Genomic DNA, 19,684 nt, shown 5'->3' with positions numbered 1-19,684 from the left:
GCAGCCAAGGCCTGGGAAGAAGGCGGAGGCCTGGTGCCCACAGCGGGCGGCCCAGGCGCGGAGCGGCCCGGGGCGGAGGGCGGAGCCCAGAGCGCGTCTGCCCGGCCCCGCCCCGCTGCAGCCCCGAGCCCGGCGCGCGCTCCTAGGCCGAGTGGCGCGCTGCTGGTGCGCGCGTCCGGGACCCGGCGGTGGCGTGCGCGGGCCGCGCGTGCGCGCTGCGGCGGGGGAGAGGGGCGGCGCGGGCGCGCGTCTGTCAGTGACAGCGGGAGGGGGAGGGGGCCGGAGATGGTGGCGGCGGCGGCTGCTGCGGCGGCTGCTCTTCCGACATGAGGCAGCGGCTGCGGGAGAGCGGGCGGCGGGCGCAGCCGCAGCGGCATCTGTAGCTCGGGCAGGGCCCCTGGGGCGTGGGCGCGGCGTGCGGGCGACCGGCGTGCGGGCCGGCCAGCGGCGCGGGAGTCAGGCTCTGCGGCAGCCCGCACTGCCGTCCGCGGAGGGGCCCGCGCAGTGCCCCGAGCTCGGCCCTGGGCGGGGGCGCGGCGCGTTCTGCTGCGGGCAGCAGGCCCTGCTAGACCGGCCGCTCGGACGGGCGGCCCTCGGGCTCCGCAAGCTCGCGGGCGGGGGCGCGGGGCAGGGGAGCCCGCTGGTGCTCAGCGGCGCCGGGACGGGACGCGGCAGGAGCCGCAGGTCGGCCCGCGCGCTTTGACGCACCGGGAGCCGCTGCGGCAGGATGAAGCGCTGCTCGCCTCCGGCCGAGTTGTTTTTGCGAAAGCTGCTCCCGGTGCCCGGAGCGCTCTAGGTCTGAACTTCCCTCTGGAGCTGCAGTTGGAGGCGCACGGGGAGAGGCCACCAGCGGGCGACGGCGCCCGAGGGGAGCGCAGCGCTGCGTGCGGGGGACCTAAACTCAGTGCGGCCGCGGCACGAGAGCCCCGGGAGCACCAGGTACAGCCCGCGCGGTTCTCGCTCGCCTTGGCGCTTTTATTCGCTTTTATGGGCAGTTTTTGTGAACATATGGTGCCTTCTCAAGTGGCTCGCCAGAGCTCGCACTCGCGACAAGCACAGGTCTCGTGGCCCTCCGGGAGTGTGTGTAGTAAGGCCGCTCTAATTCTGCTGGTTTTGCCTGCAGGTACCCCTGACCTGTTCGGGAAAGGTTCCAAGAGCTCGGCAACATGGCTTCCTCACCCCACCAGCAGCTGCTGCATCACCATAGCACCGAGGTGAGCTGCGACTCAAGCGGAGACAGCAACAGCGTGAGGGTCAAGATCAACCCTAAGCAGCTGTCCTCCAACACCCACCCGAAACACTGCAAGTATAGCATCTCCTCCAGCTGCAGCAGTTCGGGAGACTCAGGGGGCCTTCCCCGGCGAGTGGGCGGCGGGGGTCGTCTGCGCAGACAGAAGAAGCTGCCCCAGCTGTTCGAGAGGGCCTCCAGCCGGTGGTGGGACCCCAAATTCGACTCGGTGAACCTGGAGGAGGCCTGCCTGGAGCGCTGCTTTCCGCAGACCCAGCGCCGCTTCCGGTACGCACTCTTTTATGTGGGCTTCGCCTGCCTTCTCTGGAGCATCTATTTCGCTGTCCACATGAGATCCAAAGTGATTGTCATGGTGGTCCCGGCTCTGTGCTTCCTGGTGGTATGTGTGGGCTTTTTCCTGTTTACTTTCACCAAGCTGTACGCCCGGCATTATGCGTGGACCTCGCTGGCTCTTACCCTGCTGGTGTTCGCCCTGACCCTGGCTGCGCAGTTTCAGGTTTGGACACCTCTGTCAGGACATGCTGACAGCTCCAATCGTACTCTCTCGGCCAAGGCGGCGGACACTTGCTTATCTCAAGTAGGGAGCTTCTCCATGTGCATCGAAGCGCTCTTTTTGCTCTACACGGTCATGCATTTGCCTCTGTACCTGAGCTTGTTTTTGGGGGTGGTCTATTCTGTTCTTTTTGAGACCTTCGGTTACCATTTCCGAAATGAAGACTGCTTTCCTTCCCCGGGCCCTGGGGCCCTGCACTGGGAGCTGCTGAGCAGAGCCCTGCTCCACGTGTGCATCCACGCCATCGGGATCCATCTGTTTGTCATGTCTCAGGTGAGGTCCCGGAGCACCTTCCTCAAGGTGGGACAATCCATTATGCACGGCAAAGATCTGGAGGTAGAGAAAGCCCTGAAAGAGCGGATGATTCATTCTGTGATGCCGAGAATCATAGCGGATGACCTAATGAAACAAGGGGACGAGGAGAGTGAGAATTCTGTCAAGAGGCACGCCACCTCCAGTCCCAAGAACAGGAAGAAGAAGTCCTCCATACAGAAAGCGCCGATAGCATTCCGCCCCTTTAAGATGCAGCAGATCGAAGAAGTCAGTATTTTATTCGCAGACATTGTGGGCTTTACCAAGATGAGTGCCAACAAATCTGCTCATGCCTTAGTAGGTCTTCTCAATGATCTGTTTGGACGCTTCGACCGGTTGTGTGAGGAGACCAAGTGTGAGAAGATAAGCACTCTGGGAGACTGTTATTATTGTGTGGCAGGGTGTCCGGAGCCCCGGGCAGACCATGCCTACTGCTGCATTGAAATGGGCTTAGGCATGATAAAAGCCATCGAGCAGTTCTGCCTGGAGAAGAAAGAGATGGTGAACATGCGTGTTGGGGTTCACACGGGCACTGTCCTGTGTGGCATCCTGGGCATGAGGAGGTTTAAGTTTGATGTGTGGTCCAATGATGTGAACTTGGCAAATCTCATGGAGCAGCTGGGAGTGGCTGGCAAGGTTCACATATCCGAGGCCACTGCAAAATACTTAGACGACAGGTATGAAATGGAAGATGGGAGAGTTATCGAGCGCCTCGGGCAGAGCGTGGTCGCTGACCAGTTGAAAGGTATGTGTTTCTCTTTGTCATCTCCCTCCCCATCCTGTTTGCATTCCGTGGTATTAGCAATAAATGAAAAACCTCTTTCCAGCGCTGGTGTCTACGGGCAGTTGGCTGTTTCCGTACAACCGACTGTGGGGAATCAGTGAGCCTTTTTTCTCCCTAGCGAGTCAGACGTTACAGACCCAGTCACACTGCAGACAGACACAGAGACAGGGCTGACCTAGATGAGACCTTAGAAGGAAGGAGAGCTCTGAAAACTCACACCCTGCCTGCTGGCTGCCATGTCTCTGAAATCCTGGTGGACAGCCCAGTGAGTGTGTGGATATCAGAGTCCTTTGAAAGTTGCAACTTTTTAGGTTTGCCTTGAAATCCTACACAGATGTTTCCCCATCTCTTTTGACAAAACTATCTTCAGGCCTTGCTTTGCTTAAGGTCAAGATAGTTCTGTAGGATCTTGGAGAATTAGACGTATGTGCTTGTCAGTATACAGTGCCTTTGCCTGGATCAGTCAGCATCTCCCTCCCTCCCTCCCCCTCCATTCCTCCCTCTTTCCCATCTCCTGTCTTCATTTCTATCTCCCACCTGTTATTCAGTGCTTGTTACTTTATCTGCCTTGTATCTGAAATCAGCCCAGATTTCAGAGTTCTGACAGCAGGTGTTCTGGAGGTGGGGTTCTTATGTCTCCCTTACTCCCTCAGATTGGCGTCTGGCTCTTTGTCCTTAGTATTAAGGTCCTTGGAATTTTTGTTGGGTTACATCTTACTTTACTTTATTATTTTTATATTGGACAAAAGTCTTTGAGGTCTGGAAAATAGATGTGTAAAACCGACCAGAAACAAGGATCCTTAGGAATCTGCTACATTTCCTGCCCTGTTCCCTGCAATTTTAAACTGTCCCTGTGTCTTACTATACTTTGTTTGTTTGTTTGTTTTTGGTATTTGGAGACAGGGTTTCTCTTTGTAGCCCTGGCTGTCCTGCAGCATGCTCTATAGACAGGCTGGCCTCAAACTCACAGACATCCTCTTGCCTCTGCCTCCTGGGTGATGGGATTAAAGGCATGCACTCCCACCTTATAAATCTTCAGGATTGAGGAGACATCTATTTTAGAAGTATATAAAGAATTAACATCAATTTTGAAAAGCTACATTAAAGCTGTATTGTGTTTTGTGGTCCCCAAATGCCACATAATTATACAATTAAAAATTCCCAGGAGAGGGAACTGAGGGAGGAGAAGTGATGGTTTAAATCAGACAGGGAAATCAGAGAGTGGTTGTCTGCCTTGTATCGCTGTGGGGAGTTCAGTGGGAGTCTGGGATACAGGTCTTCTTATCATTTCTTCTTCTCTGGCCAGGGTGGGTTTTTTCCCCTCCGGAGTTTTTGTTAGTTGTTAAACAGTGTATGGACATAGCAGGAGATACTTCACCAGAGAATTACCTTGGTCTAGAGAGATTCAAGTGTGGGTGTTGACCAGCTCACAAAATGATGCTTTGAGTTTTGAGTGGATGTAAGCCCTCCTTGACATTTTGGTGTTTTGGGGGGTTGTGGAGTCCCCTGCACCGCAATGTGTATAAAGATCGAAGGTGTGGGTCACAGGACGGCGGAGGCAGTTTTGTGAGGTGTGCTTCATGTAATGTAGCATTTGGACTTCAAAAATAACAATAGGTGTGGTTTAAGTATATTTGGAAGTTTTGAAGTCATAGAATTCTTGGAAATACCAGTGTTTGTTAGTTTATTGGTGGTTTTTCTTTTTAATTTATAGACCAAGGGTCTCAGAGAAATCCCCTCAAGAAAAATACAAAAAGAAATCCCCTCAAGAAAAATACAAAAAGAAATCCTGGTGGTGGTGGTGGTTTTTTTTTTTTTTTTAGTTTAATTGCAAATAAATGTAATTGTTTAAAATAGTGTAAACTTGGTAAGTTAGCTTAAAATGTGCATTATGTGTGTACGAAAGGTTTGTAAATGGACAGAGAAGGGAAGGAATAGAGGAAAGGAACGAAGAAGAGGAAGAGGCTCAGATGACATGGAAGGCTTGGCTGGACTGTTGCTGACTTTGAAGTTCAGTGATCTCTCCTCGAACCATTTCCTCAAGACTGATTTAATTAATTAGTTTTCTTTTGAAACTGTTGGCCTTCTGTACTTCTCACCCCTCTTTGTCTCCTGGAACTGTGGCAGCATGGCAGGGTCTGAATAGAATGCTGATCTCTTCTTCACATTCATATTTTCTCCCTCTGTTTCCCTCTGTCTGTCTGTCAGTCTCCCCGTGGCAGTCCCGACCTTGGCAGAGTTGTTGCAGAGTGTGTCGATATGAGAGAAGCAGGTGCTTTCAGTAGCCCCGGGACCAAGCTCTCCAGATGGGCTAAGTACGGAGCAGACATCTTGGGCCTAGGCTGTCACTCATGTTTCTCAGTGTGGTCAGGCTGTTGGACCCAGGTCATCAGGACTGGGACTGCAGTGGGTGATCTAAGGAGTTTGGATTTGATCCAGACTCTTAAAGTGGGAAGGATCCCTGTTGAGGCTTCTGTAAAAGGCCTGGTGATCTCAAACTGAAAACTCAGTCCTGGTGTTTTGTAGCCTGGAAGGGGAATGAGCCTGGAGATGAGGGGGTCAGGGGTGGCCCGGGGGAAGGTAGCTGCAGCGTCTGTGGAGATGAGGGGCAGGTGCCAGCAGTTCGAGATAAGCAGATAGGACTCCAAGCCAGGCTTAATCAGAGGCTGGGATGGGGTGTGGCCGTTTCATGGATTGAAGGTGGGAAAGCCTTTCAGGCTTCTGGAACTGACCTGGAGATTCTCCAGAGTAAGGAAGGGTTGGCATGGCATTGCTGTGGAGAGAATGGAGGGAGAGAGATTTGGCTGAGAAAGATGATCAGATCTGGAAACCTTGACTTGTGCCCAGTTCTGGGTTCTGGGACTACAATAGGGTACAAAAAAAAAAAAAAAAAAAAAACATCCTGTTCTCATCGTATAGAGGCTGGGTTTTGAATGAACAATTGGCCCTCTCGTGTCAGACAGGGGAGTTAGCTAGTGGGTTAATTGAGAAGCCCAAGATTTTGGAAATAATCCACAGAGTAAGAGCAATTATGAAACCAAGGCAAAGTAGCTAAATATGAACTACAGGAAGAATGCTCCTGCTGTAGTGCTGAGATAAACCTCAAAGCTAGAGGGATCCTGGCTATCCTGTGTGCTGTGACCAAAGCCTGAGGACTGTTATCCAGAGGTCTGCTTCTTCCTGTGGTAGATTCGGAGTTCTGGGGGCAGAAAGTGAAACTTAGAACTTGCCTCCAGCTGCCCCCTTCCTCCATGTGGATAGGGTTAAGCTTTACAGATAGATTCCTGGTTGCCATTGTGCCATAAGTCATACAAATGAAGACATTTCCCAAAATTTAGGCTGTGGAGCTCCCGGGGGAGAAGCTCAGCTTCTACCACATACGTACTTGGGTAGCATCTTCCATTCACACAGAGACACACAGCCTCTCAGGAAGCAGGTGTCTTAGAGAAGATGAAGGAGGAAACGTAGCTTCATATCTGGCAAAGGAGACAACAGCCAGCCGTGGAGCAGCGGCCCCGTGAGTTCTGTCTGTCTGAGACGACGCCTTGCTGCGTAGTGTGTGTATAACCCGGGCTGGTCCTGAGCTTGCAGTCCTCCTGCCTCAGCCTCTCAAGTGGTAGGATTACAAGCTCACGCTGCCATGCCTGGCCTTTTCTATGACAACCTTTTCAGTTCCTTTGGGACCAAATTACGTGGCTACAAGTAAGTGGCGCACAGCTGTTAATTCCCAAGATAAGCTTTTGAGTGAATTAACATTTGGCAAGGAAATTAAGAATAAGGTTTGCTGGATTTCTGATGGAATGCAGAGGAGAAGAAGGTAATCTTTTGGGGTAGAATTACCAAGAACGTGGAAAACAAAGGAGATTCATAATAATTGTTTCTGCTGACTGGCCGGAGTTGCAAAGCTGCACTGACTTTTCTATTTGTGTGTAAGCCTGTTGTCCGGTGGTCGTGGTTTTGGTACTTCTGGTAGGATTTTGGTGTGCTTGCCAGTCACTATTCATCCGTGTGACTACTTTCTTGGTGATCCTAAGAAGCTGTTGGCCACAAAAAGTGGGATGAAGCGACCCACATCCACCGGGCTCTGGCGTTCATATGCAGTTTGCACTGGAGACACTTCAGACTTTGCTAAATAGGATCTGGAACGCCAGAGGGATTTTATAAAGAGGAGGGGCTGACCTGCACAGATGGCGGGACGGGCCAGGGGCAGGCTTCCTCAGGGAACGCCAGAGAAAGCTAAGATGATGTCCTGCTGATGAACCTGGTGCGCTGTCTGACCCGCCACCCCATGCCTGAACTTGACTCAGGGATGTTTACTGTAACATTCATCAGTGTGCTGGAGTGTTTGGTACCCTCTGTGCTGGGTTGAATGGAAGACTCAGGCCCTTGGAATAGGTGAGATTATCAGTCTTCTTTGTACTGCGGTAGCAACGGGGCAGAGGCACTGGAGGCCGACCGTGGGTGAAGAAAGTCCTAGGCCTGGGACATTCCTGGTTATGAGGCTTTTCAGCAAGCTAGTAGCTCAGAGCATTTGGTTTCAGGGTCCCTTTATATTCCTAAATTATTGAGGACACTGTTTATCCATAGATTTTCTATTACCACATTGGAAACCAAAATAGAGAAATTTAAACAGATGTTCTGTATTTAATTTCAAAATAACAAACCACCATCACATTAATATAAGCAATATTTTAATAAAAATAAAAAAAACATATAAGCAGTAACTATTTTCAGGCATAAGGGAATTGGTGAGAACAGGAAGTCTGTTTTGCAAGTTTGTTTAATATCTGTGTTAATGAAAAGTTAATTTGAGAAATTATAGACTTTGTACAGTGGAAACCCCCAGTGTCAGCCTTTCCTGAGTGGCTGTGTTGTTGTGACTGTCTCAGCATGCTCTCTGTCCCTGGGTAGTGAAGGACACACAGTGCATAGCACATCTGTCCTGATGCAGATGAGGCCTTGGGAAGTGAGGGGCCGTTTTATTGAGATCACTGTGGGCATTTTTCTTTGACTCTATGCCAACATTAACAAACAGGAGTTCCTTAAAGCTTTGTGCCGGCATGGAGCCCTGGGCCTCGTTCTCAGTTTCTTCGTATGTCATCCCAGGGTGTTTCACTGGGTCTTTAATGAGTTTTCCCTTCAGCTGTGACTTTATCGGGACATACATTGGTCATTCGGAGAAATCTGAACGTTTTTTCCCGGTTCTGAAGACATCTTAAGTGTTGCTATCAGGACAGTCTGTCTGTAAACACTGGGCAGGTGCTGACCTCACTCCAGAATTTCCATCTTCACTTCAGAGTCTGAGCTTTTATCGTCGACAGCAAACACTTTTAATTTTCTTGAAGCGACAGCCTCATTCTGTTAGTTTTTCAGAAACAGTCTGTCAGCACTCAGGCTTGTCTAGAGTTTGTCTGTAGGTCAAGCACAGATGATGTTCCAGGAGAAAGGCCACCAATTTAGCTTGCAGCCCCCAGCTGCATAGCAGCTCTCCTGACAGCCATGGGACCTTGGCTTGTGACAGTGCTGGAGGCATGTTTCCTGTTTTATCACAGAGACTACTAAAAAGACACACACTCAAGGTTGAGATTTAATAGTCATTAATTATTACTGCTTCATCAAGGACGTTCTTCAGTGAAGCCGTTTTCCTCTGCCTGTGTGGCATGGCTTATAGTGCCATGACGGTACAGTTGGTCCTTTACCTGGTGTACCACACGACATGTAACACCATGATGCACCTGAAAAGGCAAGTAAGGTCTCTGAGACTCGAGACTTTATGAAAGTCCTGCCTGTGATCAGAAAGATCTCGGCTGGCATTGTTTGTCTCTACCGTACATGGTATTATGGGTTTGATCTGCACACTGCATCAGACCGCGTACGATGCTCATGCCTGCATTCTCAGCATGCAGGACGTGGCAGCAGGATCGGAAGCTCAGGGTCATCCTCGGTTACATAATGAGTTTGAGGACAGCCTGAGTTAGATGAAGCCCCGGCACACACAAAGTAATAGAAAAGGAAAAAAGGCAGCACTAAATGTATATTGCCTAAACAGACACATGACAGGCATTTTCCGTGTATTGTGGAAGGAGCTAGTGACTTTAGTTAAAAAATTTTGCGTTTCCTTAAAGTTCCTCCTTGAGATCATCGGTGTTGTTTTGCAGCTTTTTAAAGTGTCCACTCTCTTGCTGTGTAATTTAGTGGTTAGGTGCCTGGACTGCGTTTTCTGTTCTCTCTTCACTGTGGGACCTGGACAAGCTGCCTGGGGGCTCTGAGTACACCGAGCACATATCCTTTGATAGAGGGGAGAATCGGACTAGATGCTTCAACTGATCAGCACAGTGACTTGTTTACGTAGTGGCAGTGGCTATTGAGTCAACAAGAACCCAGTCTCCCCCTCTGGGGAAAGTTAAATTTTGTCCTCACAGAGGGCTCTGCTCCTTTGCTACACTCTGTCTGGGGAACACTGAAACCCAGAACACACCAGGGACTGGGACTGTGTCAGTTTCTTGAATTAAAAAGGACAAGTGTCCAGACTGCAAGCCCTACAGCTTGCTCTAGTTACACTGTAGCAGCTGAGCTTGGAGCAGCTGAGCTTGGAGCAGCTGAGCTTGGCAGCTTCCTCACTGCAAGCCCCGGGGAGCTCACCAATATTGTTTTTGGGCAGCTTCAAGTCCCTACAGCTTTGAGGTACTTAGAATGATGTGGCCCTAGATAATTGAGGAATTATGGGAAAATCCTCAGCTTTGGAGACATGGCTGAGGTTTAAGCAAAAGCTGTTATTCTACTGTAAACTCTTTTATTTATTCACTAAATATTGAAGGCGTTCCTACCCTTGGTGAGGCATGAACAAAGACCTGGAGACAGACTGTGGTCCTCTCCTGGAGTATATGATCTGGCTGTGTGAGGAGCCACCAGTCAAGAGACCACCCAACAAATGTGCCCCAGACTTGCCAGTTTTATATTTATATTATTTATATATATTTATGTAAGACCGAGCAGGGCAGACTCCTGTTGTCTCCCTTTTGTAAGTGAGGGAAATGAACTTTATAATGTTCCATCAACCAGAAAGGGTAACCAAGTGGTTAATCCAGTACTTAAATCCAAAGGAATGTAGCAGAAAACAGCAGTACCCACCTCATTGAGTTGTAGAGATAAAATGTCAAGTGCGTGTCAAGTACTTAGAAAGGACTTGGCACACAGTAACTCATCAGAGACTAGGCCCAGCAGCTGAATGTATTGAAAGGGTGATTATTTTTCAGCAGCACCCAGAGCAGTCTTACCTCTCTCTGTGCCTTTGTAGTTCACACAGAACTTTTGCATGTTGTCCCCAGATGCTGGGAAATCCTATCACCGTGACACGTATGTAAAGGTTTTTATGTTGTTGGCCTCATTCCTTCCCTCTTTATTTCGGTTGGTTCTTTGAAAAACTTTTTGTTTATTCTGTGTGTGTGTGTGTCTCTATGTGTGTGTGTGTGTGTGTGTGTGTGTGTGTGTGTGTGTGTGTGTGCATATCAATCACCACTGTGCACATGGAATTGGTTCCTTTTTTTCAGCACGGGACCTCAGGCTTGTGCAGCCAGTGCTTTTACCACTGAGCCACCTTGCTAGCCCTGTTTCAAATTGGTTTTTCTTAAGAAGAGATCATTTTAATTATACACATTCGAGGAGGCTTGGCTGAGGAGGCCAGAGGTGTTGGATCCCCCAGAGTTAGAGTTCTAGGTGTTCGGGAGCCACCTGATGTAGTTGTGGGAACCCAGCTTCTTGCAGGGACAGCATGCCCTCTTAGCCTAGGAGCCATCTTTCCAGCTCCCAGTTACTTTCTTAACAGCCTTCTCAAGGAAACAGTGTTTCTTCATGAATACATAGAAACTTCTCTTCCATTTTATTTGATTTATATTAGTAGATATTGCATTCCATTACTGATCTCACTTTTTCCCCCTGAGGCAGGGTTTCTCTGTATAGCCCTGGCTACAGAGTCCTGGAACTTGCTCTTAGACCAGGCTGCCCTTGAACTCAGAGAGCTGCCTGTCTTGCCTCTTGAGTGCTGAGATTAAAGTCATGTGTCACTACACCCAGCTGAAGATCTTTTTTTGAAATATTTTTATTTTTAATTATGTGTATGCTTGTGTGTCTATGTGGGCATTTGTGTGTGTGAGTTCAGTTGACTGTGGAATCCCCTGGTACTGGAATTATAGGTGGTTGTGAGTCAACCAACATAAGGTCTAGGAAGCAAACTTCAGGTCTCCCTGAAGAACAGCAAGCACTCTTAACTGCTGAGCCACCCTCTACAGAATACCCCATTTTGATACACAGTTGTATCATCTTAAGCATGTGCCCCCCCTTCCCCCCCCCGTTTTGGCTGCCATATTCTTTTTAATGCAACCCCAGTAGCTTATGGTAGATTTTCTTCTCAGTAGCATTTTTAAGTAGCTGAGAAATTATAGGTATTGAAATCTCATTAATTCAGTTTTTCTGATATGTTTATACAGAGAGACAGCTAAAGTTTACCCTCTCCTGTTTTGAAAAGAAAATTAATAGCATATGCATGTTTACATGAAGAAATAAACCACAGAGGAAAGCCACGTACATCTCCAAGTTCCTGGGAAGCTCTAATTTGCATTCTTGCAATTGGCAATTATGAAGCAACGTGGCATTTATTTTTACAGTATCTTCCCACTAAGGTCTGCTGAAGGACATGTGTCTGCGAACATAGATAAATAGTAGCAAAAGAAAAACCCTACACCAAGATGAAAATGACCTGTTTGTAGCTGAGAAGTATACTCAGTATAGCTGTGGAAGGTTCCGGAAGACAATTCCAGTAGTTCCCTTTCTGGGAGCCTTGTTCTGAACAGTGCCTCCTGGGAGGGAGTACGGGGCTCTGCCATTTCCCTCAGGCATTCGTGGGTGGTTTCTCTCTGCTCTGCAGCAGGTTTGTAAGATAAAGGCTTTTCACAGTTTAAGCCCTGCTGAGTTTGAGAGCTGCTCAGTGGTCACAGAGCCCTCTGTCTTCTTCGGGGCTGCTTATCTGTGGACTCAAGCAACCTAGAAATATTTTGAAAAGCAAATTTTATCTGCATAGAATATATGCAGCCTATTTTTCCTTGTCTGTATTCCCTGCACAATCTAGTATAACGCCTATTTGCATATTGCTTATAGTAGGTATTGTAGGTAATCCGGGGCTCAACAGGAATATATCCACCTATTAGGTGCAGATGCTGTGCCTTTCATAGAAAGGACCGGAGAATTTACCAATAGACACCATTGTCCATGGAGTTCCTGAAAGCAGGCTCCCTACAACTCCACAAATGCTAAGGGACCACCACTTGGTTTTGAAAATTTAAGAACCACTTTTTAAATGTCTTAGAAGATGTAAAGTGAATATAATTGTTTTTTTAAAAAAAAAGCTTAACTTTTCTCTATCTCTCTCTGTGTGTGTGTGTGAGTGTGTGTGAGTGTGTGTGTGTGTGTGTGTGTGTCACAGGGCAGCCTTGGGTACTAGTCCTCCTCTGCCACTTTGCTCCTACCTAGTGGAGGAAATATTACTACATCTTCCTACATTCTCCATTGTGGACACTGTGGAGTGAGGGAGTGCTCAGCAAGACTTAGAGGACCTGTGCTCAGTCCTCACTACAAAAGAACCCAACCCAAACCAAAGCAAACAGTACCCCACCTGAAGCCTCTGCTCAGAGAACTACCTAGCCATTCCTAGCAAAACCCTGTGGTCTTTTCTGCCCTTCCAGTTTGTTCTGTGTTTGGGGTATAGTCTAACATGAAACAGTGTCCATTACTGAGTTGTCTTTTTTTTTATTGCATATTTTATTTATTTACATTTCAAATGTTATCTTCTTTCCCAGTTTCTCCTCTGGAAACCCCCTATTCCATCTTCCCTCCCCCACCCCCAATCCCACCTCCCCACCTTGGCATTTCCCTACACTGGGGCATCTAGCCTTAGACCAAGGGCCTCCCTTCCCATTGATGTCCTACAAGGCCATCCTCTGCTACATATGTGGCTGGAGCCATGGGTCCCTCCATGTGTACTCTTTGGATGGTGGTCTCTGGGAGCTTTGGATGGTCTGGTTGGTTGATACTGTTGTTCTTCCTATGAGTTAGGTCCATAACACAGAGGGGGCTTGGCGAGAGCTGGAATGGGCAATAGAGGAGAGCCAGTTGGGACACTGGGCCTGGGGATGTGAACTTGAGCAGCCGAGCTGACAGCTTCTGGCCTGGTGTGTTCCGTGGCTGGAAGGCAAGGAGAGCAGCCTGGGCTGTGTGACAAGAAAGCACAGGATTAGGGATGTGGAAAAGGTAGGGTGAACTGGCTTTGTTTACTCAGGCGATCTGTAAGTCCTAAAATGGACTTACAGATCTAAAATGATCTAAATGGACCTAAAAAGATCTAAAATGGACGTTTCAAGAAGTGTATTTATCTTGAGTAATTTTGTATTCATGATAATTCTCGTTTGTCATTTATGTACATAAACCCCAGCATTACCCACTTGCCTACCCCCCTTTAGGGGGAACAAAGCTTCAGGTTATTTGTTTTACATAATTTCCAGAATTTTTATGTAATGTTAAATTCTGTTCAGTTTCTTTTGTTCTTCCGAAGGGGGGGGGGAATGAGACACAGAAATCAACTTTTCAGCCATTTGTTTCCATGTTTATTTGCAAAATATTAGCTTACTTAAAAAAAAAACAACAACAATCTGGTCTGGGGAGTGGGGAGGAAACCTATAGTCATCTGATATATTTTTGTATACATATATTAAAATACAGATGTCACAAAAACTGTGATGTTTTGGATAAATGTTGTTTATGATTGATCCAGTTAACTTTACATTATTAAGTGTGGCTGGCGGAGAGCGCAGGTGGCACTCACTGTGTTTGCTGCTCTGTGAGACTGAGTTCTTATCTCCAGGAGAAGTTTCTAAGGTCATCTCTGTTCCTTTTTGTCGTGTAAGGAAGCTGTTTGATGGCTGGGGGTGGGGGCTGTATCTGAAGGGGGAGCTTTGTTACAGAATTACCACAGTTGTAAATGGATTCACTTTTGTAGATTAGTTTTCCATCTTAAGATGCTTTCTCCACCCCTGGAGTTCCAACATGTTTGGCAGAACTCTCCTACTCTGGCTTAGCCTTGCTGGCTTTCAGATTTCTCTTGTTTATAAAATATAAACTCTGAAGTGGCTGAGTTTTAAGGTCCCCACTGTCCTCTAGGAATAGCTGAGATTCTCTCAGGATTGGAAAATAGTACTTTTCTTAATACAGAGAAGTGGTTTCCCCTTTGTCCATTTATTTAAACTATGAACCCTTATTTAGACAAATTTAGCATCGGGAAACTCAGATTTACAGAACCACTAAATTATGGGGTATGTTTGAGATTCTTAACTTCATAGAGGGTTCTTTGCTTCCTTTAAACATAAGTAAGGTTGAGTTCTAGAAGTATAAATTTACCCATGGGTTCTCAGGATCACATTTGTTACACAAAACAAGAATATCCGACGAGGGCCCCCACTTGGCTTTGAAAGGTTGAGAACTGTTTTTGAAATAGCTTGGGGGAACTGAGAAGTGAATACAATTGTTTAAAAGATTGTGTGTGTGTGTGTGTGTGTGTGTGTGTGTGGTAGGTAGAGATGGTGTATGTGGGTGCCTATAAAGGTCAAGAGGCAGCCTTGGGTGTTGGTCTTTGTTTCAGACAGGATCTTTTTGCCGGTGCTGCTGTTTTACACCAGGCTGGCTTGCCTGGGGGCTTCTGGGGAATTCTTCTCTGCCACCCACTTTGCCTTAGGAGCACAGGGGTTACCCATGTGTACTGGCCATACCCACCTTTACACGAGTGCTCCTTAGCCTGTTCATAAGTACCTGAACATTATGTCAGAAAGAGACCAGAAGATTAGTTGTCAATAAAATGAATTTCATGATGTTTGTCGTTAGTAGAACTAAGCAAATATTAAAACTAATAAAATCATTACCAAGCGTGCCATTCCTAAGGTGCCATTCCTTGCTTCTCTTGCCTTTAGCCCCCAGTTTGGCTGCCACTTAAGTATGTCAGAGACTTGGTGGTCTTCCTAGGAGTCCCCAGATATACTTGAACCTGGGATATTATAAAGATTTTTTAATGATTTTCTCTGTACAGTTTGCTTCACTCCAATCACTGATATAAAACATTTGATCCCCCCCCCACACACACAGTGAGGAGAATGCACTAGGAGGGAACAGAGAGCCTAGAGCATGCTATTAGGCACCACCCTCTGCTTTGTTTATGGTGGTTTGAACCTTGTCTTTTTCTTCTTTGCATTCCTTATCCTTTCTAAGGAATAGCAAGGGCACTCTTGGCAGGGAATGTGACATTTGCTGTGGTTTGCAAGACTAGTGAAATAAAGTAGCAAGAGGGGAAGCACTCCACACAGACCCAGGTAGTAAGACTGTAGCTGTCCTGAGCCTACCAGCCCGAGTCACAGCAGACATCCGAAGTGACTGATGGTGCTCCTGTCAGTTTGCAAGGGTCAGAACCTCAGGATTGCCGTGCAAACAAGATATAAACAAGACATTTCAGAGGCGTTTCGTCTTTTACACATGTTTCCCAGAGAATTTCTTAGCTGGAATAACTTCGCACAGTGTTCTTTCTGGCTCAGGAGAACAGTTTTTATCCTGAGTGCTTTGAGAGCTGAGGGTTCTAAGATGTCAGCTTGGTTTCTCTGCTGAGGGAGCTCAAGTGGAAATGTTTGCTTTCCCAGCTCTGTCCATGCTGTTACTGTATTTAGTAGCAGATGAGTTTCTGATGCCTCCCTTGGAGAAGACTTGCCCTGCAGTAGGGTGTCTGTCTCCTCTGCAGCCTTGGCTGAGGTGTGTGGACTGTCAGCAAGTGTCACTTGAGTGGAAAATTTGAACTCCTCTTTGGTTTACTTTTTCTTTTCAGAGGGTTTTTTTTTGTTTGTTTGTTTTGTTTTGTTTTTTAGATACAATATTCATGGCATGTGATTTGTTTATATAAAGCACTCAGTAAGTGGTTTTCAAACTACATGTACTTATTTATTTGTGTGTATGTATTTGGGTGCATGTGTACCAAAGCATGCATGCATAGGTCAGAGGATAACTTGGGTGAGTCTTCTCTGTCCTTCTACCATGTTGGTCCTGGGGATTGAAGGCAGTTTTCCAGCCTTGGCAACATGCAGTTTACCCATTGAGCCATCTGACCTCTGACCTATTTACTTAAAAAAAAAAAAAGAGCTGTGTGTTCATCAGCACAGTTTTTGGAATACTTATTACTTACTAGCGGTTGCTTCCTGTTCTCCCCAAGCTTCCCTTCTCGCCTCTGTTGGTGATGCTGCAGAGTAGAGCCTGCAGATTTTTCATTCAAACCCTTTGATGTATGGCATTTTTTGGTTAGATATCTGGTGCCCCTGCCTCACATGCTGGAGATCAAAACTAAGAGCATGCATGTGTTAGGCAAGCACTCAGCTGCTGTCTTCAGCCCAGCCTGGTGCCTCCTGAGTTTGGGACATCCCAACAGGAGCTCAGCACTTCATGTCAGTGCAAGGGCAGATGTCATTTTCTTTGTCCATCTTTCAGTCAGTGGAAAAGGTATTCTTTTTTGAAGCACTCAAGTTGACTAAAATAAGTTGAGTGATAGGAGCCTTTATTATTTAGTAATATACCATGACTAAGATGTAGGTTTTTTTTTTTTTTAATTTTTTGCTACTGTTTGAGTTTTTCTAAAGAGGCAGTTAAGTGAGAATTACACTGGGTCATAATTTGATATACACGTTTTATAGAACCAGTTTAGTTAATTAAACTTATTAGTCAGCTTCTTTTCTAGACTTACTCCAGGTTGATTAAACATTAAGTTCTTAGGGGCTTTTCCCTTTTCTTCCAGCCAGTTCTTAAATGGAAGGTTTTGAGGGGAAGCATGTGGTTGAGTATGAAACCACTCTCATCTGATTATTTCGTAGATGTAAGTACCAATTATAGTAAGTCCTCTGGACGGCTGAGTTCTCTGAGGAGCTGAAGGTTTCATTCAGCAGTCAATCAGAAAATCCCGTTTCTTTATTTATTTTGGAGACAGGGTCTCACTTTGTAGCTCAGGCTGGCCTTGAATTCTTGGCAAGCTTCCTGCCTCAGCCTCCCAATTCTTGGGATTCCAGGCACGAGTCACCTTCCATGCCTGCCCAGCTAACGTTGTCCTGTTTTAACCAATTAAAACATCTGGCTCTACATCTCACAGCGTATGAGACAGTTTCATAAAAGTTAAATATGACAAAGAAAATGTAATTTTCTTGATGATTCAGTTGTTTTTACTTCTTGTTATTTGGCTGTTGCTAATAGAGAAATTTTCTTTTAAAATAGGCTTTTTTTTTTTTTTTTTTTTAAACTTTAAGCAAATGAAGATCACTCTGTTTTTCCAGTCCTTACATTTTAAAAATTAATCTTTTTGCTTGGCTTCTTGCTGTCAACTCTTACATAACTGTTAGTATGTTTTCTTGTAGCAAGTTTTTTTTTTTTTTTTTTTTTTTTTTCCTGGCTTTTGCTTTGTTCTGTAAAAACAAAACAAAAACATTCAAGCATGTTAATCCCGCTGGGACAGTTTGATTAGAACTTGGGATGTGAGCTAGGATTGCTGGTACTGACCTGTCATCCTAGCACTGTGGAGACAGAAGGAGTGTCAGGAATTCAGGATCATCCTTGGCTACACAGGGAATTCGGGGCTAGCCTGGGCTACTCGAGACCTGTCCCAAGACAAAATATGAAACAACAACTTAGAAAGCAAACAAAAGGACTAAGAATGCCATCTCTGGGCCATTTTTTTTTCTTGGTATAAATTCTGAATAAATTAAGTCGCAAGGTATATGAGTTCAGGATGAGTATATTATTACAGGATTTTTTTTTTAGCATTTACTTATTTATTCTCTCTCTCTCTATTCTCTCTCTCTCTCTCTCTCTCTCTCTCCCCCCCCCCCCGTGTGTGTGTGTGTGTGTGTGTGTGTGTGTGTGTGTGTTTGAGACAGGCTACATAACTATAGCCTCAGAATACTACCTTGCCAAGACTGTCCTTAAAATCCCTCCTGTTTCTACCTTCCCAGAGCTATGATTACAGGTGTGCACCACCATGAATTTTTTATTTTCTTTTTTGTTTTTTTTGAGATAGGGTTTCTCTGTGTAGTTCTTGCTGTCCTGGAACTCACTCTGTAGACCAGCCACCTGCCTCTGCCTCCCAAGTGCTGGGATTAAAGTTGTGCACCACCATTGCCTGGCTCTTTTGAATATTTTTAAAGGGGGAGAGAAAGAAATTTCACTGGAATCTGTATCCTAATCAAGACAGCATGTTTGTTCCATACGACTAAAAAGTAGATTCCTTTGTGAATATAAAAATAAAAGGTGGAAATTCTAGGCAAGATTCTATAATTGCTAATTAGAGTTAATAATAAACTCCATAGCTAGTTATATTACAAACCTAAAATGTGAGTCTACAGAAAGGATGATTTTTATTAAAGCGAACCAGAATTTCACAACAGTATTTTGCAGGTTCACAAGAAACATCAGGAAAACTGTAGACAGTGTTACACATATAGCAATTTTGTGTGTTCTCGGACACATCACCATGGAGAACTGGCTACCTTTCTTCTTCTCTGGTTTAAACTGAAGGTATGCGTGGAGTTTTGTCCCAGAAATCTTGTTACCTGATGCTCAGTCGTACTGACGGCGGCGGTGGCTTAGAACATGTGTTGACAAGGTCTGTGCTTGTGGAAGGGCACTGTGAGCAGCTAGCTTGCCTCACACAGGCTGTAAGTGCCTCAGTTGTCAACGTCATCTGTCATTTTAAAATGGTGTCTGGTTACTTAGGCAATTGAAGTATCTATTTTCTCCTTGAAAAAGAGACTCACTAAGCGTGAAGGGTATGGATTAGGGTCGATGAGATCATACGCATACGCATAGAGTTATTGGTCCTACTGGATGTTCAGAGAAGATTTATTTATTTATTTATTTTTTACCCTGCTTTTTCTCTCCCAAAGCCTGTTTTCATCAGCACTGAAACTCATATTTGCTGCTACCCTGTATATGGGGGCTCAGAATGTGTCTGATTCTCACATCAAACGTGCTGGCCAAAGGGAGCATGGCTGCCCTCGCTTAGACTTTCAGGGATGGTCCCTTAATGTCTAGCAGAATCCTTCCTGGCCTCCTTAAACCATAATCTCAATGTGCCGGCATCTAGGGCCTCCAGGCCATGACCCTGGTGCAGGGCACTGTGCTGTGACTGAGCTAAGAGGCACACTCGACAATTACAGCTACAGTCATTTCTTCATCTGTGGACACATGCCAGGACCCTTCTTACCACAGCAAAGGTCCTTGCCTGAGGTAAGGGACACCAGTGATAGACAGAAGCAAGGGACAGCTGGACACTGTGTCCGGCGGTGGTGTGAGGTGGGGCTCAGGTGCTGGAGTGAGTGCAGATATACTGGAACTGCTTTGGTCTCCAGGAGTTATTTAATAGTTTTGAGGCTGTATAAGACAAATGCGCATTAGTGGGGGTGGTTCATGTCTGTCGTCCTGGAACTCTGCTGAGTGAGGCAGGAGGAGCGCCACATGGTCTAGGCCAGCCTAGCCAAGAATAAAACCCTATATCAAAAAACAAAACAAGAAGCTGGGCATAGCACTTCATGCCTACAATCCTGGCTCCTAGGCTTCTAGGGCAGGAGATTGGCTGGGAATTAATAATAAATTAACCAGGCTGAGGTGCAGAGTGAGGCCCTGTCCCAAGCAAAACAAAACCCTCTCATGTGGCTGCACGAATGTGGGG

General features: G+C 46.4%; 1 protein-coding gene across 2 annotated transcripts in view; it reads left to right on the top strand.

The window, feature by feature from the left end:
* The first annotated feature begins 277 nt into the window (after positions 1–277).
* ADCY9 (adenylate cyclase 9) overlaps positions 278–19,684 on the top strand; it is a 118,688-nt gene continuing 99,281 nt past the window's right edge. For both annotated transcript variants that reach the window (XM_080942518.1, XM_080942517.1), the window contains exons 1-2: positions 278–939; positions 1,124–2,859. In XM_080942518.1, coding sequence (XP_080798644.1) covers positions 1,167–2,859 — 1,693 coding nt within the window. In that variant the 5' untranslated portion in view covers positions 278–939; positions 1,124–1,166. The remainder of the gene's footprint in view (positions 940–1,123; positions 2,860–19,684) is intronic.

Source organism: Micromys minutus (assembly GCF_963924665.1).
Source record: "Micromys minutus genome assembly, chromosome: 31".
NCBI lineage: Eukaryota > Metazoa > Chordata > Mammalia > Rodentia > Muridae > Micromys > Micromys minutus.
This window is presented reverse-complemented; position numbering and strand designations above follow the sequence as displayed.